The sequence below is a fragment of the Lactuca serriola genome, chromosome 1, assembly GCF_051521515.1.
Source record: "Lactuca serriola cultivar US96UC23 chromosome 1, Lser_US96UC23_V15, whole genome shotgun sequence".
In the NCBI taxonomy this organism is placed as follows: Eukaryota; Viridiplantae; Streptophyta; class Magnoliopsida; order Asterales; family Asteraceae; genus Lactuca; species Lactuca serriola.
In genome coordinates, this window is record NC_136408.1 from 40,286,970 (window position 1) to 40,300,509 (window position 13,540).

Genomic DNA, 13,540 nt, shown 5'->3' on the forward strand with positions numbered 1-13,540 from the left:
TTAGCAAATAAAAAAAATCTATATAATGTAAATGTTTTGAAATTATTTCAACTTTTTAATACTTTTTAGTTAGAAGTTTATAAATTTTAAATTTTTTAATACAACATTTAAACTAGTATTTAACGAAAGTATTTAAAAATATTATAAAAGAATATTAAACTATCATAAAAAATCTGTAAAACACTTTAAAAATGTTGTAAAAGAAAGTTTAGAAATAAATGTATGAAAGTTATAAAAAAATTATATGAAAAAGTAAATAAAAAAACAAGTTAAATACTTGTAAAAAAAATTTAAACATTTATAAAATATTTGGTTTAAAAACATTTATATTAAAACTATATGAAAGAATAAGAAAAATTATAAACAAAGATTTGAACATTGTATTAAAAAAACTTGTTGGAAAAAAATATTATAAAAATATTGTAAGAAATTACAAAAAAAATTGTAAAAAAAATGTACATATTTAGATAACTTTATTTTTATATACATTTAAACATTTAACTTGTTAAATGTATTTATATATTATTATTATACAAATTAAATAGTTAAATATATATAAAAGAAATTTACCTAAACGTTGAAAAAGACGAAAAGATAATTAATCTATTTCAGACTATAAAGATAATTAAATAGTTAATCTATTTCAGACTATAAAGTCTTATTTTTTAGTTGGGCTGGATTCATATTAAGCCCAAATAGTAACGTAGAAGTCAAAAATTGAAAGTCAAACTACACCTACTGTTTATCTGCTAAGCAAACCCCTTCGGACAAATAATTTCCAATAATTTTTCTCGCTCCTCGATCCATTGGTCATTAAATCAATCGACAAACCCCTGAGATCTAGTGATCCATCATAATCCTTCTTCATTCAATCCTTTAATCAAAGGTTCCGAATCAAGTTCCCATTTCATCGATCTTGTAAGTACCCAATCTGACTCGTTTTTTACTTCGTAGTATATCTCAAACTCGATTACTTTTTCTTCTTCGGTTTTCTGTAGATTTAGTTACAGATTCATACCCATTTGATTCGTCAATGGGAAGCAATTATAAGCCAATCCCCAAAGATTCTTCTGTCGAATTGCAATCAAAAGACCAAAATAATCATGGATCTCAAAACCCTAAATCATCCCACATTGTAGATGATCTAGATTACGATGATCTAAACGATGAAATCGACTTTGATCACTTGCCCCTTGTAATTGTTCCAAAAGAAGATTCTGCTTCTAGTTCTGGTTCTGGGATCTATGGAGCTGTGTTTAATTTATCCACTTCCGTAATTGGGGCCGGAATCATGGCACTTCCTGCCACCATGAAAGTTCTGGGTTTAATCGTTGGACTCATTTTGATTTTCTTGATGGGTATTCTGTCTGAAATTAGCGTCGAGCTCCTTGTCAGATTCGCTGTTCAATCTAAATCTAATTCTTACGGGGAGGTCGTTCAAGAAGCTTTAGGAAAGCCAGCAAGAATTTTGTCAGAAATTTGTATCATAGTCAACAATGCAGGCGTTCTAGTAGTTTATTTGATCATAATCGGTGATGTAATGTCGGGTTCCCTCAGGCACACCGGAGTTTTTGATCAATGGTTAGGAAACGGCTTCTGGGATCACAGGAAAATAGTAATCTTGGTAGTAGTAATCATTTGTCTCGCCCCTTTATGTGCTCTCAACAAGATCGATTCTTTAAGCACAACTTCAGCCGCCTCGGTTGCCCTTGCAGTTGTCTTTGTACTCGTAGCTTTTATCGTTGCATTTATTAAACTCCTCGAGGGTAAAATCGGAACTCCAAGATTAACACCGGATTTCGGGTCAGAAAAGGCGATTCTAGACTTACTAGTTGTGATTCCGATCATGTCAAACGCGTACGTTTGCCACTTCAATGTTCAACCAATTTACAATGAGCTTGAAAACCGTTCGCCTCAAAAAATGAACAAAGTCGGGCGTCTCACAACCGCTCTTTGCGTTACAATCTACGCGTCGACTGCAATCGCGGGATACCTTTTATTCGGAAAGGACACGGAATCGGACATTTTGACTAACTTTGACCGACCTTTAGGGGTTCGGTTTAGTACGGCTTTAACATACATTGTGCGTGTTGGATATGTGTTTCATTTGGTTCTTGTTTTTCCGGTGATTCATTTTTCTTTAAGGCAAACGGTTGATGCGTTAGTTTTTGATGGATCGGCTCCCTTATCAGAGAGCCGAAAGAGGTGTTTAGGGTTGACTTTTGTGCTATTAGCAGTTGTGTACTTGGGATCCACGATGATCCCAAGTATCTGGACTGCTTTTAAGTTCACGGGGGCCACAACGGCTGTTTCGTTGGGATTTACTTTCCCGGCTCTTATCGCGCTCCGGTTGAGTAGTCAGGGGCCCGGGTTGAGTAGCCGAGAGAGGTTTTTGGCTTGGTTGATGTTGAGTTTAGCTGTCATGGTTAGTGTTGTTGGGGTCGTTGGGAATGTTTATAGTTTGCAAAGTAAATCGGAGTGAGTTATTCTACTCAATAGTAAAACTTCAACTGATCTATGTTGGATTCGGTTAGGTTAGGTCATACGAGTATCAAATGACGGGAGAAATAGTTGCCATTGCGGTTATTTTTTATTGTAAGATGACTAAATTGCACTTGCTACGAGAATAGATAATCTCCCGGAACAATATAATTGAGTTAGATACGGATGATAAAAATTATTTACCTTTTCGTTTGATTAAATTTTGCTATTGTAATAATTCATTGTATTTGTTGTACAAGGGAAAATATTTAATATATTATATATCTTTTACGAGTATACTTTTGTTTAACCTGCATTATTGAAGATTTAGGATACCCATGTATTGGTAAATATAGTTTGGATATGTATAAAAACGAGTTTTTTCTATAATAACTCAATGCTAGTAATTATTTCAGTGTAATCGTTTGTCCAAGTAAAAACGTTTATATCTGTGCATATCGGCTACAGTATGTTGTAGTTTAGTCGAAGGTGATGCCCCAAATGGTAATAGCTTAAAGGAAAAAACTATTGGATGATAAAACTTGTCGATTGCCAACTTCAATAGTCGATATATCCTATATGACATACATATGGATATCCAATTGGATGATAATGATGGATGTTCAATTGGATAATAAGAGGATTGGATTGTTTTTAACTAGACTTTGATGCCATACCGATCCAATCCAATTATGATTGGATGTCCACTTATCGATTGCAAGCCTAGTAAAGTACCATGTCCATGTCACAAGATTTTACAAAACAACGTTGACATTTCAGAATCCAAACAAGATGGGTATTTTAATAGGCGTTGAACCATGTACAAAGACTCACTCTCCCTTATCCTCAAAAATAGCACTAAAAATTGTCTAGTAATGAAAATAGCTTTTGGGATTCCGAAAGATTGAGAGATGTAAGTTTTTTCTATGTGAACAAACTTGAGTGGGACCTAAACATCTCCAGCATTCTTTGTTATCAAGATAAACAGAAACAGGAATAACGCTGGCTAGCATCTTTCAAAAACCTTGTATAGCTTCTCCAAAGAGGCCACCTGCATAAACAATCCAAGGAGTACCTTTTCACTACATATGCTACAAAAAATCGTTAAAATGAAAACATTTATAAATAGAAGCAGATGAGGGAAAACTTAATCATTTCACATGGACTCAACACCCACCAAAGAACATTAAGAAACAGTAAAGCAGGGAGGGACCAAAAAAGCCATGTAAATTAGTTGAAAAAATAAAATACAAGGTAAATTCATATTCATACATACCTGCACGAATGTTCCATTTGTGGCCATTGAAGTTGGGGGCTTGAAGAAGAGCCGCATGGAAGGAAACAGAACATGCTGTATTGACCATTCTCGCTGGGCCCACGCATTCTCTGCTTCCGAAAGTAGCTCCTCATCAACTCCTTCCTCTACCACATCATTCCCTGAAATGCATTTCAGTGTTTTAACAGGATAACTAGGCATCTCATGCGAAATAAAAATGGGTTAAATGCAATGTACTTTTATTTATTATATTTGTACCATCCTACTTTCATTTCTTCCAACCACAATGCCATTCAAATACAAACCATTTTTCACTGTTATTAATTGGATAGATTTGTCAAAGTATAATGTCCTAATAAGAAATAAACTGGAAGTCCAATGCTATTGCTAAAACCATATATAGATTTTCAATGTGAAAAATTGAAAGCAATAGAAAAAAATGAAACTATCTTTGTATTTGTGCCGAAAATGCCCCTGTGAAACCCTCACTTCTCAGGGAGATGGACTTTGAATGGGAATGGTTAAGGGGTATTTAGTTTTGTAGTGGCATTTTCGGCACAAACCCAAAGATATTTTCTCAAATTTCCCTTTAACTCAGAAGTGGATGCAATGTACACAAATCAAACAAGTTGAAAAACCTTAGAATGCCAAAAAAATATGTCACTAAATGAGTAATTGGACAATAGTTTAGTTTAATTTAAATTTCGACCCTAATTTAAAAAAGTAGGGACCAATCCATACCTCCTGAAACATTTCCTTTCCCTTGTCTTTTATAAAAATCTGAACCCCCTTCACTTGATGGATTTGGCAATAGAGGTGGATGCATAGCATAGAAGTTTCCAAGAGCAGCAGCAATTGTTTGAAAGCAAACTTTCTCATCATTCCATGTCACCTAAACAAGATATAATCATGTATTTATATGTTTGCAGGATTGTATATTTGTATATATAAGGTGTAGCTTACATCATTTCCCAGACAAAGAAGAAATTCAGGAGCACGATCCATGTCAGGTGTGTACTGGTCAAGTATGACAGGAAGCCTTGACAAATTGGCTTGTGGATCCACATGAATGCTAAAATATTCATCCAGCAATTCAGATTTCTCACTTAGAAGCTTAGCATTCATCTGTGTACATACATACAGGTCATTAAATGATGATCATAATGCTAAAACCATAGGAACCTCAAACTGAGAGACTTACTTGGGCTATCTTTACTTTTAAGTCATCATTCTCAATGCCTTCTGAATCCGGATCTTCTTCAGTCAGTGCCAGCATGATTAGTTCTTGCAATGGAGCAGGCTCACTTAATTGTATTGCATTGAAGTAACCAAATCGTTGCAGAACCAGTTGATACATGAGCTCTTTGCTACAAAAAGAAAGAAGAATTTAATGCCTAAGCTATAGAAACTCTGCAAACTTAACACACAGGAGTTGAGGTGGTATGTTACCTCAAATTTACAACATTGGCAAGATAGAGATGAGTATTATGCTGAAGGAGAGCAAAATCATCATCAGCCATACCAACATACGTGCAGTTCCTTACAGTGTCCAAAAGACCTAACAAAAAGAACCACATCAGACATCAACAACATAAGATTATGTGTATATAGTTCATAATGAATGTGGTGATCAAGGGTACCAGAGTGACAATCACGTTCAAATTCATCGATAAGTTCCTGAACACTTGTAAGATCAGCAGTTTCCTTGGGATTCCTCCTCTGTCTGATGGAAGACCTGCAATTAGTTAATGGAAATGTACAGGTATGGTTATTTATCTGAAGATCCAAATATCCAAAGATAGTATAAAACCTACCTTAAAGAATTCAATCCACAACTGCTTTCACGGTGTCTAGAAGGCTTAACTTGCAAATAAGCATGCATCCTCCCAGAAGGATCCTGTGAATCTGTCCGCACCATCTTATTTACAGGTATTTTTTGCGACCCTTTAAGAAAACAAGTAACAACATGAAAAGATATATCAAGTGAAAACAAAAGAAAGAGCATCACTTCACTTGCATAGTTGCATACCAGATGTTGATGTATTTACACAAGAAGCTTTGTTTGCAGATACTGAACTAACAGGAGAGCAATCCACTGCCTGTTCAAACACATAAAAGAAATTATATATTAGATGAACCAAACCAAAAAGAAAAACAAGCTCTGACATTTCTATAATCAAAAGACTACCTGTTGTTCTTGATACGTGCTTGACTCGTTTAAGTTTCCTAGCTTCAATTCTATCACTGATTGTATCTTCTCAATAATAACCTCCTGGTTCAAAAGGCTCACCTGTATAAAAATTATAAGCTCAAGTTTAGAGTAACTATTCATCACATCCGGAAAACCCTAAGTATACAGACCTCATTCATTTAGTCTATCATGCATTGGTCTGTCACACATTTTTAAAGTGGTAAAACTAAAAAACAATTTGGATAAGTCAAGAAGAAATAATACAGAAATCATGCAAGAAACATCATTACCTCTCTCTTTGTGGGATGCACGTTAACATCAACATGCTCAGGAGGCAAGATAAGTGACATATATATGAAAGGTTTAGATGCTTTGGGCAATGTTGCAGCATAGATGATTTCAATTGCCCTCTTCAGAGCAGTACATTCAACTAATCTTTCTGTGAAAAAGCAAGGAAAAGTTAGGTTATAACAAGAACCAAAATATCAGCAAGAATGTCAATAAATTTGCACAAATCAAAATTCACAAGTTCAAGGGTGTCAATTATCAGTTACCACTGAACCACACAAAAGAAAAAGTGCTCTTTTTCTTTGTTTTTTTGTTACTTGTGTGTGGTTTCTCAAATTTAGAGAGGAAGGGTTTTGATGGTTTCTCAAAGTTGTGTGACACATTATACATACCATTGATAAAGAGAACCATGGTAGTCTTCTTTGCAGTGTAACTAGAGTCGGATATAAAGCCATCCATTTCAAAAACTGAAGTAGATGGATTAGCATCTGAAGCCTCTATCTTCATCAGACTGCGAGCAACTGAGACCCCATACACAGATCTGATTGCATCCAGCCTTGTAGACATAGCAACTGAGTGAACATCAGCTGCACCAGCTCCATGCTAAGAATCGGATAGTGGATATGTACAAGACATTAAAACCAATATTAAAAAACCTATGCAGTATGACTCCCAAAATTATGGAAAACAAAACAATTATTAGTTTCAAATGCATGCAAAACAATTAGTTAAACCACTCACCTTTCTGCAGGAGAAGCTCACGTTTTTATGATGAATGGCAAACCGACAAAGCAGGTCAACAATTTTTGGATAATCGTCAGCAGAGTTCTGGAGAGTTTTCCTTCGTGCAATCATGTTATAAAATAAATTCTCAATCTGGTAAAAACACACACATCATCTAATCATAGGGGGGTAATGAAAAAGATGAAGAATTGAAGAGATGTGAAAGAATGAATCCCAACTGTTACTTGAGTCCCCTTCACAGCAGCACATGCCTTAGGTTCATGCTCCATCACACCATCTCTGTATGATACCCTAACACACAAAAACCATAATGAAAACCAATTCCATGTAAAACTACAAATTTAAGGGGGTAATGAAAACAATATACTACCTATAACCATGCAACTGACCACTGGTTATGGTGGAGACTGTAACATGAGCAACATAAGTCATGCTTGCTAAGGCTTCTCCTCTAAACCCCATCGATTTAATTGACTGTAAATCTTCAAATGCAGACAACTTTGATGTCGTATGCCTCTCACATAGAATCGGCAAGTCATCATACTGAAACAAAAAACTTCCCCTAAATGACAAGCCCAAATTTCAAAAAAAAAAGTTTGAAAAAACATATGGGCATTTTTGGGGAGCATTTGATGCAAAAAATACAGTAGTGAGAAGGGTTTGGTTTTACACGGATTCCATGGCCATCATCAGAAACTTGAATGAGTTTGAGGCCTCCATCCTTAATAACAACATGTATGGAGGTGGACCCCGCATCAAGGCTGTTCTCAACGAGCTCCTTGACGGCTGCAACGGGGCGTTGGATGACCTCACCAGCTGCAATTCGGTTGACTACAGACTCATCAAGGCGCTGGATCCTTGGCGGATCTTGTGATGGAGGAGGAAGGACTGCATCTGTTTCCATAATATGGTGGTTTTTTAAGTTCTTCAACCCACTTTTTGGCTGATGTAAATGAACCCTACAAATAGTAAAGGCCAAAAGCAAGTGGATTTAATTTCTAGAAACATAAGAATGAATGAATGAATGAAAAAATTAGAAGACGTTGCAGAACAAACAACCAAACAAGTTTGTTCTGTGATATACATAAGAAACTGGCATTAAGGTGCTGGTGTTAGAGATAAATACTTAAGTTTATTAGATAGCAATCAATGTAGCTGGACGAGCATTCAACTAGTAGAATACAATGCTTGAGCAAGGCTACAGGTAGTATATGTTTAGAATTACCTCTAACTAATAAGTGGATTCCCCTTGGCATATATGTCATTACAAAGTCAAATATGATTTCAAAGTAAGTAATAATGTAGCAAAGAAAAAGTCTTAAAATAAATAGACATTCCCATTCTATTGAACGTAGGATGCATTTGGTAAAGGGAAATGGAATTGGAGAAGATAATGAAGACATGAGATTTAAGAGAAAGAGAATTAAGCCGTAGAAACATAATTGATTCCAATGTTTGGTACAACAGACCTAAGAATCAATTCTCTTGGTTGGTTGTAGTAAGCAATGAAATGGAAATTAATTTTTTACCATGGTTATCATATTTAAACAACATTTTACAACTTGCACAAGAAGCATCAAAATGAACAACAACAATGTAAGACTTTAAAATCCAAGTAGGACACCAAAGCTTGACAAATAACCAATTACTAATGGCCAGCGGAGAAACCAGAACTACAACATGAGACGAGGTGAAAACATGGTACTTTGAGTGGTGAAACTACACTTCCAAAATGGTTATATTCATGCCAACAACAAAGACTAAAGAACAAATCCAGAAATAGCAACTAACTTTAACTCAAAACTTTATAACACAGGACCAAGGCTTCAACTAGAGTGAGGGAAGCAGGATGAATAGGAGAATCACAAATACACCATCAGTACAGAATTTCACCAACGAAAGAATTTGTACTTGAAAATCATCCTAGCAGACAAACATCAATAACATCAACAAAACTTTAATTCATAAGTTTAGAAAACAGAACGAACAAAGATATGTGAAGGTGAACTCAGAAACAAACACCAGCTGTACATGACTCCCTAGATTGAGTCAGAAATCCATGGTGTGAAACTGAACACAAATGTCCATTAAGTAAAATGTTGCATCAAAATAATTTCAGAAACATAGCCTAAAAATACAGTTTAGTTTAATCCAAGGTCACGATGGTGAGGAGTGATCGTCGCAGGTTTTCTGATTGATGGTAAACCCTAATTCCGATCGATTGTTCAAAAACTCCTATTCCTCGTCTTCAGTTAATTTATTTAAAAATAAGGTCATTAAAACATACCAATGATGAAAAACATAACTTGGTACCCCTGTAATTAATTTTATGTTTCTTCTTGAACTTCAAATCGACAAGATAGACGGACGGTATGTTGGTTGTCGAATGCTGCAATGGTCGGAGAATGACAGGTAGAACCGAGAAGAGGGGAGATACTAGAATCAATCACTGGAACAAAATCGCTCCAAACTGGAGCCCTAATCGAATGGAGAATGACGAGAGACGTTGGGACGATGAAATTTCCAGAAAGAGCTCAACGAAGGGGAAGTGAAGAGGAGAAGACGCACCCTCATTTTTTGCCAATTATCCCTTTTTTATTTCTCGGTATCCAGGTAAGTTTTATTTTCCCGCCATTTATTTAATGAAAAGAAATGGAAAAAATGTAAAATAATCAATTTTTTAAACAAACAAATAAAATATTTTTTTCTATTTTTTCTGTCTCTACCAAACACACCTTAACAACAAGGTCTTAGGATTGTTTAGAATTTCTTATTTAAAACAAGTTATGTTTATGTAACACTCATTTTTTCATAATTGATCAGTGTAGGTATTAAGGAGTCAGATACATAGTTTTTGAGAAAAAACCATGAGTCACGTTGTGTATCCGAAGGTTATTCACGACGTGACATGTGTATGGCCACGACGTGATGAGGGCTGCAACCCAAGCCCAAGGGTTTCATTCGTATTTAAGCCCTTAATCTCGGATTTAGGGTTTCATTTCCAGCCTTCATTACCCTCTAGAGCTTTGATCAAATCCTAATAGCCTCCTCTTCATTTGTGAGCTTGTTCTTGGAGCTTTGGTGTCCTTGGGAGGAAGAAGAAGACCCTTGTGGTGTAGAAGACCTATTGGCAAGCTTGGAGTTTGAGTTTGAGCCATTTCTGAAGCATTGTAAGTATTCAAGATCCGAACTTTATGATGTTAACTTCTAGATCTAGGCTTATTGTTCCATTTTCTTCATATTGTGGAAGTTTGGATGGGAGGATTCCATAAATTTGGCAACTTTATGGGTCCTTATGGTCTCTTGAAGGTTGTATTTTATGGATCTGAGATTTGGCTGAGTTTTGATGTTATTCATGTGAGTGTGGTTTCATTTCTTCTCCATTTTTGACCTTTTACGAGATCAAGACATGCATTGGACATGCATGTCTATAAAGCATCGATTTTTAGGATGTTTTTGGAGTAAGAAAGCCCTCCATAAAGTTGGAATGGATGGCCTTAAAGATTAAGGGTTGAATACATTAAGTGTCCATATCTACATATGGTGATCGCGATGCAACAATAAGATTTATCTCGATTGTTTTGGACTAGTTTGGTTACAACATGAGGGCATGGTCCTCACGACGTGGTGATGGTTTTGAGTCAAGACTAAGTTGTTGAATCCAAAAGTTTTGGATCTGGCTTGAACTTGTTGGCCATGATGTGACCATGGGTTGGTCACGACGTGAGAGTCGGTTTTTGGTATTGTGGTTGTTGACTTTGAATTTGACCGTTGACTTTCGGCATGGGTTGACTTTTGGTCAAACTAAGGGTCTTAGATACTGATATCAACGGGACCAAACGGGAGCGAAAATAGCTGCCCCCGCCCCTAAAATCAGTTATTTCCCCCGCCCTCGGATCCCCCGTTTACATAGCCCCCGATCCCGCTTCCATTCCTCCTGTTTATAGGCTTAAAATTGACTTTTTTTTGCTAAAAAAATTGTTATATTTAGTACTAAAAAACTATTTTTCATAACTTTAAAAGCTTAAAATATAGTTTTTTAACAACTAAAAATTTAAAAATTCAACATTACAAAACGACAAATCCAACAAACTTAGAAATATAAAATACGACAAATCTAAAATTACAAAAAAAAAGTACGACATGTCCAAAAATATATGACCAATTCACTATCGTATCGTCATATGTTGTGAAGTGTAAGAAAGTCAAGAAACCCTAAAATTAGATAATGTATTCTCTCTCTCTCTCTCTCTCTCTCTCTCTCTCTCTCTCACACACACACACACACACACATATATATATATATATATATATATATATATATATATATATATATATATACAAACGGGACCCCCGCGAGAATACGGGACGGAAATACCCACTCCCGCCCCCGGTCCCGTAAAGAAAATGGGGTTTAATCCCACTCCCGCCCCCGCCTCCAAATTTTTTTTAAAAATTAATCTCATACGGAATCGGGGTCCCGCGAAAGTTTTTTACATCCCTATTTTAGAGTGTAGATTGAGAGGGTACTCTTTATTGTTGTTAGGTGCCTTGTAGGATCAATCTTCGTTAGGTGAGACTTGTGGTGTTTAGCTACTACTTGCGATGTGAGTCTTCTCACTATACTTGCTTGTGTGGTGGTATATGTATGTTGACACGTTGGGTCTTATTTGTCGATTGTTGATATATGTGAATTGCGTTGCTGGTAACTTCTAGACTGTTGTGAGTCCATGTGACTGTTAATAGTCCCCAAGATTGTTGATAACCTGTGAGAGGTGTTGTTAATCCATATGGCATGTTGTTAGCCTATTGGGACCGCTAAAAGTCCTCAGGGTTGCTGATATCTCATAGTTGTTTATTATGTTGTGTTGTATGTGATATTTTTGGGAACTTACAAAGATTTGGGCTTACAATTGTGGATTAGCTGTTTTGAAGGTATTTATGGGATTGCGAAGACGGGATTGTACACACAAATCAACAGTTTTAAGATTCGAAATTTTGCAATGTCTTCGTTAAAACTCAGGCTTCTAAGTAATGGTTCATGAGCAAATGGTTGCCCTGAATGTAATTTTGTAAAATGGATGTTTTTATTATATTAAAAATGAAAAAATTAGCCATGGTTTTTTTTCTTTTGATGTTACAAGTTGGTATTCGAGCCTTGATTTGAGGATTTGGATGAACACTCGTGGGATTCCAAACTCAAACTATGGAACTGAGAGTTTTACTAAACCTTTTTGGAAAAAGATTCATTTAAAGAGAAGAAAAGAGGAGATGTGATGTGTACTTTCACCCGGAGCTCATAAAGTGATTCCCCAAAATATCCATACTTGCTTTATATGTTGTATTTGAGTTGTTATATGTGTTATAGTATAATGTGCATGCTATATGGTAGGCTAAGGATCTACTCAGAGTTGCATGCTAGAGTGCATGTTTAGGAGTAATGCCTTTTGTATGTGATATATGAACTGTTAGAGATGCATTATAGCGTGTAGGCTATGAATTCTCAGGAAGTGCATGTTAGAATTGTCTGATCCTTATGATGTCGTTTTGCCTATTGGTTTTCTACTCTAATGTTGTTTGCTTTGTGTTATGTGAAACTTATATTGGTGTTAGCTATTAATCGAATACATTAAGTTGCATGCCACAAAGATTAAATAGTCTTATAATGTTTGATTTGACCATATTGTGCAACTCTCGTTTGAGTCCAGTTGTTGTAGTGCAGGATCTTTCAGTCGAAAGATTGTTTAATCCTTGTTGCATGTAATTGTATTCGTAATATAGTTAGATGGCATCGATAGGAGTTTCTTTCACAACTAACATCAGGGTGGGATGAGTATTCTTAGTGACCTTGGAATAGTGATAGAGTGTGCTAGCGTGCGCACTTGCGTATAAGGAAATATAAGGTGGGAATATAGGCAGTTGGTGGTGGCTTTTCTAAGCATATGGGTGTACACCTGACAGTGGTGGAGTTCCCAGAAAAGTGTTCTAGTGCGTGTTCATGTGCAAACATAATCCTAGAATGAGAGTCTATGAAAAGCGGTAGTGTGTGTCTGTGGTTGCACGCGTATCTAAGATTGATAGTGGTCTTGGGTAGTGATTTAGGGACTTTGAAGCAATTTCTTGGGACATGTATGGATAGGTGTAGAAGGTATTATGGGCCCGTACTGTAACGCCCCTAAATCAGGGCTAGTCAATTTAGAGACAATAAGCGTCAAAAAATGACTTTTTGATAGAAGATTATTTAGATTCAATAATCTTAACTAAGTTTTTGTATATGTTATAAGGATTTCATACATATAAAGAATGTTGAAATCCAAGTTATAACGAAGAAGTTATGACCTGTCGAAGTTTCGCGACAGAATCGGCATAACGCCGTGTGATGTAAAAGGTGAATTTACGATAAAGTGTTTTTTATCCTTAGTGATCTAAAAGAAACTTGTAGAGTTCGTTTAAACCGAGAGTGTGCATAAAAAGAACGCCCAAATCTGACTTCGTATGAAGAAATTATGATTTTCCGAAGTTTCAGCTTAGCAGTATGCAGCTCGAATACTCAATTTGAG

General features: G+C 35.9%; 2 protein-coding genes across 2 annotated transcripts; one reads left to right on the forward strand and one right to left on the reverse strand.

Annotated features, from left to right (window-relative positions):
- Positions 1-763: 763 nt before the first annotated feature.
- On the forward strand, positions 764-2,778 carry LOC145084650 (Transmembrane amino acid transporter family protein). The gene has a single exon (XM_079023460.1). It carries the CDS (start codon positions 1,034-1,036, stop codon positions 2,480-2,482), a length of 1,449 nt encoding a protein of 482 aa, XP_078879586.1. The 5' UTR covers positions 764-1,033; the 3' UTR covers positions 2,483-2,778.
- Positions 2,779-3,234: 456 nt separating this feature from the next.
- On the reverse strand, positions 3,235-9,564 carry MLH1 (MUTL-homolog 1). The gene is made up of 17 exons (XM_079023461.1): positions 9,268-9,564; positions 7,651-7,939; positions 7,351-7,523; positions 7,199-7,271; positions 6,978-7,112; positions 6,629-6,839; positions 6,239-6,387; positions 5,946-6,047; positions 5,787-5,856; positions 5,572-5,701; positions 5,398-5,492; positions 5,207-5,315; positions 4,959-5,124; positions 4,721-4,882; positions 4,499-4,649; positions 3,758-3,918; positions 3,235-3,532 (listed from the first exon to the last, which is right to left on the reverse strand). The coding sequence occupies exons 2-17, from the start codon at positions 7,882-7,884 to the stop codon at positions 3,488-3,490; spliced, it is 2,166 nt and encodes a 721-aa protein (XP_078879587.1). The 5' UTR covers positions 7,885-7,939; positions 9,268-9,564; the 3' UTR covers positions 3,235-3,487.
- Positions 9,565-13,540: the final 3,976 nt, after the last annotated feature.